Genomic DNA, 16,770 nt, shown 5'->3' with positions numbered 1-16,770 from the left:
TAGATTGTACACCTAAAGACATTCCCAAGCCATTCTTCCCATTTCCCCTTTTGTTTGTTTAGGAAATTCCTCTCCTAAGAACATACTACCCATCTCTCCCTCTTCATATTAGTTACATCCAAACATATTCAGACACCAGACATCCCAGCCCAAGCCTTTGAGGAGGGTGAGCACTCCCACATTTTCTAGTGTTCTGAATTGTTGAAAATACATGGAGGGAGAGTTTCCACTCTCATACTCCTGCCCTCTTTAGTCACCATCTGTGACATGCCCGGAATATGTGGGAAGTGTTGTTTCTTCCCTGTCTCCTGTCTTTCCTATATACAGATGTGATTGACTTGACCACCGTTTCCTGTGTTAGTGAGGTACGACCAGGAAACAGACAAAGAAAGACACATCCACAAGCAGCAGGAGGTCAAGAGGAAGGTGCAAGGGTTCAGAAAGAGGGCAAATGAGAGTTGGGATGAGAGAGTATCATTAAACTTTAGGGAGAATAAAAGTTGTTTTGGAAGGAGGTAAATAATGTGTGTAAGACAAGAGAACAAATGGGAACATCGGTGAAGGGGGCAAGGGGGGAAATACTAACAGATAGTGATGAAGTGAGAAAGGGATTGAGTGAGTATTTTAAAGGCTTGTTGAATGTGTTTGATGATAGAGTGGCAGATATAGGATGGTTTGGTTGTTGGTGTGTGAAGTGAAAGGGTCAGGGAGAATGGTTTGGTTAAGAGAAAAGAGGTGATGAAAGCCTTGCAGAAGATGAAATCCTCCAAGATGGCAGGTTTGGATGGTATTAAAGTTGAATTTTTTAAGAAAGGGGGTGACTGTATTGTTGATTGGTTGGTGAGGATATTCAGTGTATGTATGGATCATGGTGAGGTGCCTGAGGATTGGTGGAATGCATGTATAGTGCCATTGTACAAAGGCAAAGGGGATAAAGGGTGAGTGTTCAAACTACAGAGGCATAAGTTTGGTAAGTATTCTTGGAAAATTGTATGGGAGGGTATTGATTAAGAGGATGAAGGCATGTACAGAGGATCAGATTGGGGAGAAGCAGTGTGGTTTCAGAAGTGTTTGCTTTGAAGAATGTGTGAGAAATGCTTAGAAAAACAGATGGATTTGCATGTAACATGTATGGATCTGGGGAAGGCATATGATAGGGTTGGTAAAAATGCTTTGTGGAAGGTCTTAAGAGTATATGGTGTGGCAGGTAAGCTGCTAGAAGCAGTGAAAAGTTTTTCTCAAGGATGTTAGGCATGAGTATGAGTAGGAAGAGAGGAGAGTGATTGGTTCCCAGCGAAGGTTGGTCCCCATGGTTGTTTAATTTGTATATGGATGGGGTGGTCAGGGAGGTAAATGCAAGTTTTGGAGAGAGGGGTGAGTATGCAGTCTGTTGGGGATGAGAGGGCTTGGGAAGTAAATCAGTTGTTCTCAAATGATACAGCATTAGTGGCTGATTTGAGTGAGAAATGGCAGTAGTTGGTGACTGAACATGGAAGAGTGTGTGAAAGAAGAAAGTTGAGAGTAAATGTGAATATCAGCAAGGTTATTAGGTTCAGCAGGGTTGAGGGACAAGTTAATTGAGATATAAGTTTGAATGGAGAAAAATTGGAGGAAGTGAAGTTTTTTAGATATCTGGAAGTGGACATAGCAGCAAATGGAACCAGAAGCGAGTCACAGGATGGGGGAGGGGACCAAGGTTCTGGGAGCAATGAGGAATGTGTAGAAGGAGAGAACATTATCACAGAGAGCAAAAATGGGTATGTTTGAAGGAATGGTAGTTCCAACAATAATATATGGTTGCAAGGCATGGGTTATAGAGGGGGTTGCACAGAGGAGAGTGGATGTGTTGGAAATGAAACGTCTGAGGACAATATGTGGTGTAAGGTGGTTTGATCGAGTAAGTAATGAAGGGGTAAGAGAGGTGTGGAAATAAAAAGAGTGGTTGAGAGAGCAGAAGAGTGTGTGTTGAAATGGTTTGGACGTATGGAGAAAATGATTTAGGAAAGATTGACAAAGAGGATATGTGTATCAGAGGTGGAGGGAACAAAGAGAAGTGGGAGACCAAATTGGAGGTGGAAGGATGGAGTGGAAAACATTTTGAGCGATCGTGGCCTGAACATACAGGAGGGTGAAAGGTGTGCAAGGAATAGAGTGAATTGGAATAATGTGGTATACCAGAGTTGATGTGCTGTCATTGAACTGAACCAGATGTTAAGCGTCTGGGGTAAACCATGGAGAGGTGTGTGGGGCCTGGATGTGGATAGGGAGCTGTGGTCTCTGTGCATTGCACATGACAGCTTGAGACTAAGTGTGAGCGAATGTGGCCTTTTTTTTGTCTCTTTTCTTAGCACAACCTCGCTGAAGTAGGGGATAGCGACGCTATTTTCTGTGTGGCAAGGAAGCAACAGGAATGGATGAAGGCAAGCAAGTATGAATATGTACATGTGTATGCATGTAATATCTGCGTATGTGTATGTATATATATATGTTTATGTGTGTATGTGTGCGTTTATATACATATATGTGTGTATGTGATTGGATGGTCCATTCTTTGTCTGTTTTCTGGCGCTACCTTGCTCTTGCGGGATACAGCAATTATGTATGTTGTTGACTGGTTGGTAAGGATATTCAGTGTATGTATGGTTCATGGTGCAGTGCCTGAGGATTGGCGGAATGCATGCATAGTGCCATTGTGCAAAGGCAAAGGGGATAAAGGTGAGTTCAAATTACAGAGGTATAATTTTGTTGAGTATTCTTGGGAAATTATATGGGAGGGTATTGATTGAGAGGGTAAAGGCATGTAAAGAGCATCAGATTGGGGAAGAGCAGTGTGGTTTCAGAAGTGGTAGAGGATGTGTGGATCAGGTGTTTGCTTTGAAGAATGTATGTGAGAAATACATAGAAAAACAAATGGATTTGTGTGTAGCATTTATGGATAGCATTTATGGTAGTGATGCTTTGTGGAAGGTATTGAGTATATGGTGTGAGAGGTAAGTTGCTATAAGCAGTGAATAGTTTGTATCAAGGATGTAAGGAATGTGTACGAGTTGGAAGAGAGGAAAGTGATTGGTTCCCAGTGAATGTCGGTTTGCGGCAGGGGTGCATGATATCTCCGTGGTTGTTTAATATGTTTATCATAGGGTGGTTAGGGAGGTGAATGCAAAAGTTTTGGAGAGGGGCAAGTATGCAGTCTGTTGTGGATGAGAGGGCTTGGGAAGTGAGTGAGTTGTTGTTCGCTGATGATACAGTGTTAGTGGCTGATTCAGGTGAGAAACTGCAGAAGTTGGTGGCTGAGTTTGGTAAAGTGTGTGAAAGAAGAAAGCTGAGAGTAAATTTAGATAAAAGCAGGGTTATTAGGTTTAGTAGGGTTGAGGGACAAGTTAATTGGGAGGTAAGTTTGAATGGAGAAAAACTGGAGGAAGTGAAGTGTTTTAGATATCTGGGAGTGGATTTGGCAGCAGATGGAACCATGGAAGTGGAAGTGAGTCGCAGGATGGGGGAGAAGGCGAGGTTCTGGGAGCCTTGGAAGAATTTGTGGAAGGCTAGAACATTTATCTTGGAGAGCAAAAGTGGATATATTTGAAGGAATAGTGCTTCCAACAATGTTGCATGGTTGCGAGGCATGGGCTATGGATAGGGTTGTGTGGGGAAGGATGGATGTTCTGGAAATGAAATGTTTGAGGACAACATGTGGTGTGAGATTGGTTTGATCGAGTAAGTAATGAAAGGTTAAGAGAGATGTGTGGTAATAAAAAGAGAGTGGTAGAGAGAGCAGAAGAGGGTGTGTTGCAATGGTTTGGTCACATGGAGAGAATGAGGGAGGAAGGATTGACAAAGAGAATATATGTTTCAGAGGCAGAGGGAAGGAGGAGAAGCGAGAGACTAAATTGGAGGTGGAAGGATGGAGTGAAAAAGAATTTGAGCGATCGGAGCTTGAATATACAGGAGGGTGAAAAGCATGCAAGGAATAGAGTGAATTGGAACGGTGTGGTATACTGGTGTCGACATGCTGTCACTAGGTTGAACTAGAGCAAGTGAAGCGTGAAGGGTAAACCATGGAAAGTTTTGGGGCGTAGGTGTGGAAAGGAGCTGTGGTGTTGGTGCATTTTACATGACAGCTAGAGACTGAGTGTGAACGAAAATGTATAGTTATGTATATGTATATGTGCGTATGTGGACTTTTATGTATATGCATGTGGGTAGGTTGGGCCATTCTTTTGTCTGTTTCCATGTGCTACCTCTCTAATGCGGGAGACAGCGACTAAGTATATTAAATAAAAATGTAAGTAAAATGTATAATAACAAAATTGGTTAGAACATGTATTTCATGATGGGAATGATGAAAAGTTTTGTTGGGGAAATATTAGGAACACATCCCTATTTTTCTTACATACTGTTGAGTCTGCTTGGTGTTGATTCACTTTGTGCACATTTTCCAGGAGGGCATCCCTTGTGGAAAGCCCAGGAACAACATATGCTCCCCTTTTCCATTGCTTCCCCCATCACCGTCACTTTTATGCTTTTTGGATGCCTTTATTTGGGCAGAATCTATAAAGATATGCAGCTAAGAAAGAAAAGCATAGAATTTCACTACCATATCATAATATGGAGAGCAATGGCTTTTGCTTTGCCATTGCATTGAGAGCAAAACAGCCAGCTTCATAATCTCTGATGCAAGTTGAGAGTAGTTTTGAATGTGCTGGACTATGGATTTGGGGTGTTTTAAGCTTTGAAAAGCTCAGATTTTTTTAATGTTGACTTTTTAAATGGGTGTACTACTCACAGTGCTTGTTTTGTGATTTTTTTGCCTGATTTTACAATGTATGATATCTCTTTTTTGTGCGTAATGTTTGAAAGTAATGTTTAAAACTTTTGCTTTTGAGAAATTCTCATATCCTCCAACTTGTAATATGTTGATATTGTAACCTTCACATCACAGTCTTACCACACTCTATGTAGTGATTATCTACCTTTCTTACTTTCCATGGTAAACTGAAAGGACAAATTTTCAAGAAATTGATGTACTTGTTGAATAGAATTGGGGGAAACCTATGGTGCATTTTTCTGAAATTTTATATTCATCTGCCAGTGTACATATGTTTGATAGCATATTTTTGTTGCTTTTTTCTATGCTGCTTTTATTATGAACTCAATTTACAAAATTCTCTTTTTGAAATTTATATATTTTACAGTGTTTCGGTATGATTAGCTGGTCTTTTCCACTTGTTAGTATTCCATGTTTTGGTCTTTGGTTTAGATATCTGTCAAGTATTCAGTAAACAATAGTGTAATTTTTGCTCTATTTTTTAAGTTGACATCTTGTATCTCACTATCCTAAGGCAGCATCTTTTAGGCAAGAAAATTTCCTTTATCTGAAGCCTTGATTTGACTGAATGACCAAAATAGCACCCAGCTAACTATGCCTGGCATATGAATCGATTGAATCTGCATCACATGTTATTAGCGTAGTGTTACCCCCCTATTCTGGTGCCATGTAAATACTTACTTTTATATTACATGAAGTAAGGGAAAACTTGAATTTTAGGGAAATGACACCCATCATAATATGTTAGATTTCTATAACCCTTCATTTTACGGCAAAATAAAGTGCTCAGTAATGGTATCTCTCTCTGTCTCTCTCTCTCTCTCTCTCTCTCTCTCTCTCTCTCTCTCTCTCTCTCTCTCTCTCTCTCTCTCTCTCTCTCAGAATTATCAATGTGGCGTAGGTGAAGAAAGAGTACATGTAGACATGTTTTTGAATGTCAGAATTCAAATTTTCTCCTGGCAGAATTTTAGTGAAGCATGTGTGGCATACATTTTATAACAAAACCATTTAATGGCTTTTTGTTTTTGGTTAGAGAAGCACATGGTAGATCTTAAAAGCAGTACCAGTTGTCATTGTTCTCATGCTTTGCATTATGGTCTTTGGGTAAGGTTTGTGCTTTTTTTTTATAACCAGTACTTCAGTTATCTGTGACAGTTAGCTCATTTTTGAGTATATTGGTATTCTTTATTAACAAAGAATACTTCTTTGAGTGTAATTAAAGAAAAATTGATGGTTACAGTATCATAATGTTGCATGGTCAAAGATAACAGAAGAAATGGTATGGTATAAGGTAAAAGCTTAAGCTGTCTCACTGATTGATCCATGTTTAATGTAGTTGAGAATCCAGCTCATACCTGAATGTGTTTTTGAATTTAATGTAATGATCAAGAACGTAGTTAAGTATTTGAGTTGCAAGCACTGACTAATGTGGATATGCTTGGGATTTTATTGCAGTACTGACCGGGCTTACGTCTTCTGCGAGTGGTAAGTGCATGACAAATCATAGTTTGTACTGTAGTCTGGAATGCATTTCGTCGCTCTTCAGGTCACTAAGATATACAGTGTACATACTTTAAGTGAATTACTCCATATTGACCACTTAAATAGTGCACATATGATAATGAATAGCTGCATATTGAGATGGCTATTAATTTAATGAACTTGCCATTTTGATATTCTTTTAATGTGACTTTAGCGACTGTTTTTAAAAAGTTGATTTCAAATTTATGCATTTATATAACACATCATCAAGATGTGTACTGCACTCCACCTTCTAGCCACTACTCTGAAAGTAAGAAGTTACCTTCAGCAAGGCTAAATCATCATCATTGGATAGAAAGGAGTACAGTCTTATAAGGGACCTTCTTGCTCCAAAGAAGGTTATTATATCCTTGCTTCAGGGTGGAGTGCAGCCTTAAAGTAGCAGGATTCCCATGAAAGGGATGCAGGAGTTACACTTATGCTCTAGACATCACCCATCACTACAGTACTACAAATACTGTTTCAGCATATCCAAGGACCCTTCATGCCCCTAATGCAACTACCATAAAGAAGACATTGAGCATTTGCTACTCAGAATCTCTGAACTCTCTGCAAGTATATTTACGCACACACACACACACACACACACACATATATGTATATATATGTATATATTTATTTTTTATTATACTTAGCCACTGTCTCCCGCATCAGCGAGGTAGTGCAAGGAAACAGACGAAAGAATGGCCCAACCCACCCACATACACATGTATATACATAAACACCCACACACGCATATGTACATGCCTATACATTTCAACATATACATACATATACATACACAGACATATACATATATACTCATGTACATATTCATACTTGCTGCCTTCATCCATTCCCATCGCCACCCCGCCACACATGAAATGGCATTGAAACCACAGCTCCCTTTCCACATCCAGGCCCCACAAAACTTCCTATGGTTTATCCCAGACGCTTCACATACCCTGGTTCAATCCATTGACAGCACGTTGACCCCGGTATACCACATCGTTCCAATTCACTCTATTCCTTGCATGCCTTTCACCCTCCTGTATGTTCAGGTCCTGATGACTCAAAATCCTTTTCACTCCATCCTTCCACCTCCAATTTGGTCTCCCACTTCTCCTCGTTCCCTCCACCTCTGACTTATATATCCTCTTTGTCAATCTTTCCTCACTCATTCTCCCCATGTGTCCAGACCATTTCAATGCACCCCCTTTTGCTCTTTCTATCAGACTTTATTACCACACATCTCTCTTACCCTCTCATTACTTACCTGATCAAACCACCTCACACCACATATTGTCCACAGACATTTCGTTTCCAACACATCCACCCTCCTCAGCACAACCCTATCTATAGCCCATACCTCACAATCATATAACATTGTTAGAACCGCTATTCCTTCAAACATACCCATTTTTGCTAACCAATATAACGTTCTCATGTACATAATTCATACTTGCTGCCTTTATTCATTCCCAGCGCCACCCCGCCACACATGAAATGACAACCCCTCCCCCCCGCACGTGCATGAGATAGCGCTAGGAAAAGACAACAAAGGCTACATTCGTTCACACTCAGTCTCTAGCTGTCATGTATAATGCACTGAAACCACAGCTCCCTTTCCATATCCAGGCCCCACAAAACTTTCCTTAGTTTACCCCAGACGCTTCACATGCCCTGGTTCAATCCATTGACAGCACATCGACCCCGATATACCACATCATTTCAATTTACTCTATTCATTGCACGCCTTTCACCCTCCTGCATGTTCACACCCCAGTCACTCAAAATCTTTTTCACTCAATCCTTCCACCTCCAATTTGGTCTCCCACTTCTCCTCGTTCCCTCCACCTCTGACACATATATCCTCTTTGTCAATCTTTCCTCACTCATTCTCTCCATGTGACCAAACTATTTCAACACACCCTCTTCTGCTATCTCAACCACACTCTTTTTATTACCACACATCTCTCTTACTCTTTCATTACTTACTTGATCAAACCACCTTACACCACATATTGTTCTCAAACATCTCATTTCCAACACATCCACCCTCCACAGTACAGCCCTTTCTATTACCCATGCCTCGCAACTATATAATATTGTTGGAACTATTCCTTCAAACATCCCTGCTTATGCTCTCTGAGATAATGTTTTCTCTTTCCACACATTCTTCATTGCTCCCAGAACCTTTGCCCCCTCCCCCACCATGTGACTCACTTCTGCTTCCATGGTTTGCTGCTAAGGCCACTCCCAGTTATCTAAGATACTTTACTTCCTCCAATTTTTCCCAGGCCCTCTCATGCCTAACAGGCTGTGTACTCACTTCTCTTTCCAAAACTCTTATATTTACTTCCCTGACCACCCCATCTATAGAAAAAATTAACAACCACAGGAACATCACTCACGCCTGCCACAGACCGACTTTCATTGGGAACCAATCACTCTCCTCTCTTCCTACTCATACACATGCTTTACATCCTTGATAAAAACTTTTCACTTCTTCTTGCAACTTACCTCCCACACCACATACTCTTAAGACCTTACACAAAGCTTCGCTGTCATCCCTATCATATGCCTTCGCAAGATCCATAGATGCCACATACAAACCCATTTGTTTTTCTAAATATTTCTCACATGCATTCTTCAAAGCAAACACCCAATCCACACATCCTTTACCACTTCTGAAACTACAATGCTCCTCCCTAATCTGATGCTCTGTACATTCATTCACCCTCTCAATCAGTGCCCTCCAATACAATTTTCCAGCAATACTCAACAAACTTATCCCTCTGTAGTTTGAACACTCACCTTTATCACCTTTGCCATTGTACAGTGGCACTATACATGCATTCTGCCAATCCTCAGGCATTTCACAGTGATCTATACATACATTGAACATCCTTACCAACCACTCAACAACACAGTCACCCCCTTTCTTCATAAATTCAACTGCAGTACCATCCAAACCCATCGCCTTGCTGGATTTCATCATTCACAAAGCTTTCACTATCTTTTCTTTCTTTACCAAACCATTCTCCTTGACCCTCTCACTTTATATACCACCCCAATCAAAACACCTTACATCTGCCACTCTGTCATCAGATACATTCAACAAACATTCAAAATACTCACTCCATATCCTCCCCACTTCATCACTACCTGTTATCACTTTCCTCCTTGCCCCCCCTTACCGATGCTCCCATTTGTTCTCTTGTCTTTCACATGTTATTTACCTCCTTCCAAAGTATCTTTTTTATTCTCCTAAATGTTTAATGATACTCTCTCACACCAATTCTCTATTGCCCTCTTTTTCAACCCTTGCACCTTCCTCTTAACCTCCTGCTGCTAGGGGAGAATGAATACTGCCCACATGTTCCCTGCATGTTGTAGGAGGTGACTAAGAGGGGTGGGATTGGGTGGCTGGAAATCCTCCCTTCCTTGATTACTTTCCAAAAGAAGGAATAGAGCAAGGAGCCAAGTGAGGAATTTTCCTTTTAAGGTTCAGTCATCTTATCATAACACTACCTTGCTTACACGGCTTATGGTGGCCATGTGTGATTGGAAGGGGGATATTTATTTTTTTATTTCTATTTTATTATAATTGATCGCCGCTTCCTGCGTCAGTGAGGTAGCACCAGGAAACAGATGAAGAATGGTACATCCACTCATATACACATAATATGCATAAACACCCATATATGCACATATACATATACACATATACATGCATATACATACACAGACATATGCATATATATACACATGCATATTTACACTTGCTTGCCTTCAGTGATGTAATTGTTAGGTTGTTATGTATGAAGACCAGAATGTTGAGGGTTATCTGAGGTAATGGGAAATTGTGTAGGAAGAGATTGAAGAGAGTTGGAGATAAAACTGCTTCTTGTGAAAATCGATTGTAGAGTTTTAGTGCTCTAGAGATGAAGCAATTGTGTGTGACTGGTATTGTGGCTAGCTAAGAAATTAGAAATTGGCTATCCACTTTTTGTCATTATTGTGGAGGGTGGTGTCAAGTATTTTTATGTGAGGATGTGTTAGTGTCCAGTGTCAAATGCTTTGTTGATGTCTGTTGTGAAAGAGGGGTTGTTGGTTGAATCCATCTAGAGTATGTTGTGTGAATTCAGTGCAAAGTGTAGTGGTAGAGTGTTTGGGTCTGAAGCCATGCCGTGTGGGTGAGAGTGGTATGTTTTATTTGATTCTCTCATGGATCATTTTTTGACAGAGTTTGCATGTGATGGTAGGAGGAGGGGGGCAGGGAAGTATTGTGGTTTGGAGGGTTTTAGGATTGGTATTATGTTAGCAAGCTTCTTAATGTTAGGGATTTTGTTGTGCAGTTGAAGAAATATGTAAGTTTAAGACCTTAAGGGCTGGGTGTGAAAAAAAAAAAAAAGCCTTAAAGAAGGCAGAGGTATTTGACAGAAAAAGTTGGACAAACTTGTCAGCAGACAAACTTTATCAATAGAGACCCCCAAGGCCAAGTTATCTGCCAAAGGCTTTCGTCTAATTGGATTACCGTCTGGTATGGACTCAAATAAGGGAATGTGCTAAACCAAGTCAATCTTAACAAGATCCACAGGAAGGAGACTAGAGGGAGAGATGAAAGAGGAATCACCAGAGAACATATGTTTTGAGATGTTATGGGAAATTTTTAAAAAGGAAGACCAGAAGTTAACACAACTAGAAGAGGAGTTAAAGAAAGTGGGGAATCAATTCAAAGATTGTGAAGGGGTCATGAAAGGAACTGAGATATATAGTTATTGGTGTGCGAATGAAAATTGAATTTAGTGGAGGGGATTCAGGAGGTATATAATCAGAGGAAAGAAGGCGAATTCATTAAAATGCAAAAAGGTTTGATTGGTCTTTCCTAGATGTCCAAGAGATTGTTCAGTTTGAGTAAAGTGCTGAAATGTATAGAGAATCCATTGGCAATAATGAGGGGGGATATGCAGAAGGAGCAACTCAGGTAGCTGTTCAGGTAGAGAAAAGGCTCAAAACACAGTAATGGGCAGGTGAGGACCATACAAACAGAGACACACCAGAAATTTAAGTTAAGCGGGAGAAAGAATGTTGTGCACCATTAATGTTGAGTCAAACAGGAAAGTTTATGGCCAAGTTTATTAAAGTTTCAGAAAAGTACAAAGCATAAAGCCAAAGACACAAAGGTTAACTGTTCAACTCATTAGTAAAGCAAGAGGTCAGTATGTGTAAATCATGGGTTATTTTTGGTTTAAAAGAAGATTGTACACCAGATAAAGAAGGAAGGGGAAAGGAGGTAATGCTTATTGATAGATTATATTTACTGGAGGCTTTGGAACTGCTAGATGTAATTTTAGTGATAAGTGAGAGAACTAGTGGTTATTATAAAGACATAATGGTTAAATTTGAGTTGAAGCCATCAAGCCCGGAGGTACTAAGATAAGCTAAGAAACTTTGAGACAAGTTGGAATGCTGTAGGGTATTCATTTATTCATCAGATGTAATAAATCAAAGTGAAAAAGCAAAGAATGCATTCAGAATATGAAAAACTGGAAACAACTTATGAGGTAAGACAGTGGTGCAGAGCCCACCAGCACCTCAGAGAGGGAGGAGCGTTAGGAGATGGTGATGTCACTTTCAAATGAGTGTATTCAAATATTAATGGATTAATTGTTAATGATAATTATGTGGAATTCAGAGATCCTCTCAGGGATAGTGCTGCTAACATTGTTGGAGTTGGAAACAAAGCTTACCAAAAAGATAAGATCTCACCTGTTCTGCCCAGAGGCATACATGGTAGTTTTGAAGGGAAGGAAACTGAATTGGTCCTTCCAATAAAAGATAGCCTTAAGATTCATGGATTAGTGGATGATGGAAGAGTAACTGTTGGGAAGAAGTCCACATTGGAGTTAATGTTATATAATCTCCCAGAGAAATGCAACAATCTGGAACAAGTTTACAATGATAACATTAAAGGAACACAAGATGTAAAACGCTCACTTTTTAGTTATGGTAAAGTACTGATGAATTGGATTTCAATTATAAAGAGATAGACTGGGAATTTTGATTCTTCTGGTGATAGAGAGTCATGGAGACATAAATCTTTCATGTGTGTATGTACAGGAAAATTTCCCATATCAACATTTTAGTAAGCAAACTAGGATGAGAGTGACTAATGCACCATCATTGCAAGATCTTCACCTAATACTAGCATGGATATTGAGATTATTGTATGTGATACACCAGTTATAAGAAATTGTCAAGTTATATTGTGTGTTGAGAACACTAAAAGAGCATAAGTACAACAAGGCATGAAAAGGAGATATAATCATGATTATTTCATAAGTTCAACACTCATTGAGATGGTAACATATTTTGGGAATTGAAATTCAGCACTTAAGAACTAGGACAATGTGATGGAAGGTTCTGTAAGATTTATGATGGAGTAGGAACATGGTTACCTCTAGCCTCATATACAGAGGGAATGGTAAGAAAGAAAGAATGGTTTAATGAAATATGTCAAAAAGCAAGGAAGTTGCAAGACATGGTGTGGTGAAGTTACAGATGGCACTACAGCCAGCTAGTATGTGCAAGGAATAAGAGTTAGCGATGAGTATACCAGGATGAGAAAGGTGGAACAAACATTTTGAAAAGAATATTGTGGACAAGCAGGGGAATTTGAAAAATCCAAAATTTTTCATAAATTCTTTAGGAGTCATGTCAGTCAAGGAACACCATATGAAGCCTAGGGATTCAGAGGGATGAACTGTAGATGTAAGGTATATGAGGAACTATATAACAATTTCAAAAGTTTTCAGTGTGGGATACACTGTAGCCCCAATAACGATGAGCTGAAATGGGGAGGAGGTTGTTGAAATTGTTGAGATATCTAGAAAAGACATTAACAGAATATCATAAGGTCTGGATCCATATAAGACTCATGGTCTTGATGAAATTTCACCATATTTGCTGAAGATGTAGATGTGCAGATGTGCAAGATAAACCTCCTAAAATGTTGTTCAAAATGCCAAGGGATGAAAATTGGCAAATGTCTTCCCTCTATAAGAAAAGACTAAAAACAGCACTGCACTCATTAATGAGTGCATTCTGTAATTGTCCCGAAAAGTTGAATAGAAAGCAATTGGATGAATTTCTACAGAGGAGAAATTACTTAAGTGAGAGACAGCACAGTTTTAGGGAAAGCAATTCTTGTGTAACTAACCTCTTAGAATTTTAGGAGAGAGTGAGCTCTGCCTTTGACAGAAGGGAAGGCTGGGTGGATTGTTTCTTATCTGGGCTGCTAGAAAGCAGTTAATGTTGTACCAAATAGGAGGCTGATTGAAAGAAGCTAGATTACTGGACAGGAATAAAGGGGAATCCTCTTCAGTGGAGGAAAGATTATCTTAGTAGAAGGAAACAAAGGATGCATGTCATAGGATTCTTTTTCAATTGGGTTGAGGTGAAGAGTGGAGTGGCACAGGGTTTATTTTCAGGGACTTGTTCTGTATACATGACTTACTTGAAAGTGGACTCCTTTATATGTATGTTTGTACTGTAACTTAAGGAGGCTTGCATCAACATACAAGGGTATCTAAGTGGGCTCCAAAGTTGATTTGATACATGGTTGATAGAATTCGGTATTGAGGATTGGATACAGTGAAAGAAGGCTTCACTATGACTACTTTCTGGCAGGAAATAAGCTTCAGGATTCTGAGTTTAAGAAGGGTTTGGAGTTAACTTCATCCCAAACTTTTCACGTGGGTCCAACGTTAGGAGAATAGTTGAGGAGACAAACTTTCTCCAGGCAAATGTTAGAATAGCATTGATATTTAGTAAGTAGGGTATATCCTATGTAAAACCAAAACTAGAATATGCTCTTCAAGTTTGGTCACTGCACCAAAGGAAGCATAAAGAGCTAATAGACAAGGTCAAGAGTAGCACAACAAAGATGGTAAAGGTAGTAAAGAAAACCCAAGAGCTGGGGCCCCACAAATGTGAGGCTCCTCTCTGTACAGTACAAATGGGTAAGGAGAAATACATAGTTAGGTAAGTACACACACACACACACACACACACACACACACACACACACACACAGGCTCAGGGCAACTGAGAGGAATTTTATCAAGGGTACAAAGTTTATTTTGGGTCCCCTTCCCTTCTCCATTTGTGTTTTTATCCACCACGGTTTTATGCCATGTGCTTTAAGAATATTTTGACTATGTAGGCTCACACGAAATGTGAATGCTCGTCTTCATTATATGCAAACATTTTCCGAGATCCCAGGAAATTCCCGGTACCTCCTCTCACTGGCTGTATGCAGGCTGCCTGAGATCAGACCTGCATAGGATCAAATCCTGGTCATAGAAGCAGGTTCATAGACCATCCAGCTGTTCATCTTCCTCAGGGCAGGTTGATGAAATGGGTAACTGGCTCATTCTGGGGTTTGTGTGTGTGTGTGTGTATGTATGTACATATGTATTAGAGAAAAGAAATATGTGTATACAAGGTTAAGAGAGGGCACTATGAGTGTAGAACCTCTCTCCATATAACACACAAATAGTAATCACACACACCACACCACATGGTGATTGGTTAGCATCACTAACCATGAGTCAGCAAGGGCCAGCCCAGGGTTGGACTTGCATGGATTTAAGTCCTTGGTGTGTCATTTAGCTTACACCTAACCAAATGTCTGTCTTACCCCTGGGTACCTGGTTTAAGTTGGTGTGTGTGTGTTTGTACACATATATATACATAAGAGTAAAGACGGTGCATATTCACAAGGTTAAGAGACAGGGCAATATGAGTGTGAAGCTGTCTCCCAGTTCACATAATTTATCACTCACACACACACACACACACACACACACAGTTACTTGCAGTTTTGCACATTAGCTAAGTTGCACCAGGAACTTTTCTAGAAAAAGAAATGGCCGTATTTGCTCTCAACTTTTTTTTTTTGTCCAGTCACAGATGAAAGTCCATTTAGTGCCAGGCCTTAATTGAAATATAAAGAGGTTAATGAAATGGAAAAAGAAATGAAAAAAAGTATTTACATATTTTGGAGGAAGGGAAAACATCTTTTAAAAAGAGCTAGGTCATCATCATTGGGAAAGATATGGAGGGTATAGAGTCCTAAAGCTTTGAGTTGCCAACAGCCACACAGTAATCATTTGATGCCGCAGCTTGCTGAGTATTGCATCATCTAGCTAGTTGTGAGGACACACAACTTGCCGGCTCTCAGAAACAAAAACCAAAGTAATACCCATAGAATAGAGAAAGTGAATCAACATTGTTTGCACAGGACAAGTGTGTCAAGTTCTGAAGTTGTCGAGGGGGAATTAATCAGTCAGACCCCTCAACTCTGTCAGGTAAGGACACAGAACTACAACCACCCCAGGACGGGTCAGCCCATTTAACAAATGGAGCAACTAATAGGATGAAAAGAAGTTTCAACATCTAAACAGGACTCCCAGTTTCGTAGATGTAGACTTAGCTATATCTGTAATGTAGGGTTTCCAAGATAGTGTGGATGATACAGGAAAAGTTAAGAGGTGGAATTACATGTCCATCAAAGGAGAGAGAAAGGTTGTGAGGAATTTTTGATAGATGGACAGAAACTGGGTCTTGGAGGCATTAAACTTAACCAGACTTCGTCTACCCCACTAAGATGCCTTGTGCAAGAGTTTATTGAGGGAGTTTTGTTGAAACAAGAGGCATACCAAGTAAGAGAAGTAGGAGCAAATTTGATCCATTATACGAATGCATTTTGTTATTTGCCGAAGAAAGGATATCATTGTTAAAAAGGAAAAAAAGTGCTGATGACAAGACAGAACCTTGAGGGACACCATTATTGATGGAGGAGGAGGAGAGGCTTATCCATCAGCAACCACAGAGATAAATCAGCCAGAAAGGAAGCTAGATATGAGGAAGCAAAGTGAGGGAACGAAGCCAAAAGAGTGGAACTTAGATATGAGACCCAGATGCCTTATCCTCTCAGAAGCTTTTGATATATCAAGGCAACTACACAAGATTCCCAAAAAAGCTTTCAGCGATGATGAGTAGACATTTTTATATAGGAAAGAATATCACCAATGGATCTCACCATGTGGCAGTACAGGTGATCAGAGAGAAGACTGTGAGAATTTAAGATGGCTGAGAATTTGGGAAATGAGGAGAGATTCAAAGACTTTGAATATAGTAGATGCCAAGTAACAGGATGAGAGGTAGAGAGGTTAGAACGGTCACCCTTCTTAAGGATGGGATGTACCAGCGATTGCTTCCAAGATGATGGAAAAGCTCTGGTTTTTAAACAGAAGCAGAACATACAAGCAAGGATGGATGTTGTCAAGTCTATAAGCCTTGTTTGTGTTCAGAGAGAGGAGCACTTATTAGATGGTGTGAAAAGAGATTACAGG

The 16,770-nt window shown here is 39.9% G+C and overlaps 1 protein-coding gene across 45 annotated transcripts in view; it reads left to right on the top strand.

Moving 5' to 3' along the window:
* Positions 1–16,770, top strand: part of LOC139762916 (CUGBP Elav-like family member 1) — a 464,351-nt gene that overhangs the window by 383,510 nt on the left and 64,071 nt on the right. For 35 of the 45 annotated variants that reach the window (XR_011715864.1, XM_071688195.1, XM_071688391.1 and 32 more), the window contains one exon: positions 6,281–6,310. The exons of the other annotated variants lie outside the window; for them this stretch is intronic. Coding sequence is in view for 34 of the 35 variants with exons in the window: in XM_071688195.1 (XP_071544296.1) it covers positions 6,281–6,310 (30 nt within the window). In the remaining variant the exon portion in view is untranslated. The remainder of the gene's footprint in view (positions 1–6,280; positions 6,311–16,770) is intronic. 45 annotated transcript variants of the gene reach the window in all.

Source organism: Panulirus ornatus, chromosome 3, assembly GCF_036320965.1.
Source record: "Panulirus ornatus isolate Po-2019 chromosome 3, ASM3632096v1, whole genome shotgun sequence".
Lineage (NCBI taxonomy): Eukaryota > Metazoa > Arthropoda > Malacostraca > Decapoda > Palinuridae > Panulirus > Panulirus ornatus.
Note: the sequence above shows the minus strand (reverse complement) of the source record. Positions and strands in the feature narration are given on the sequence as shown.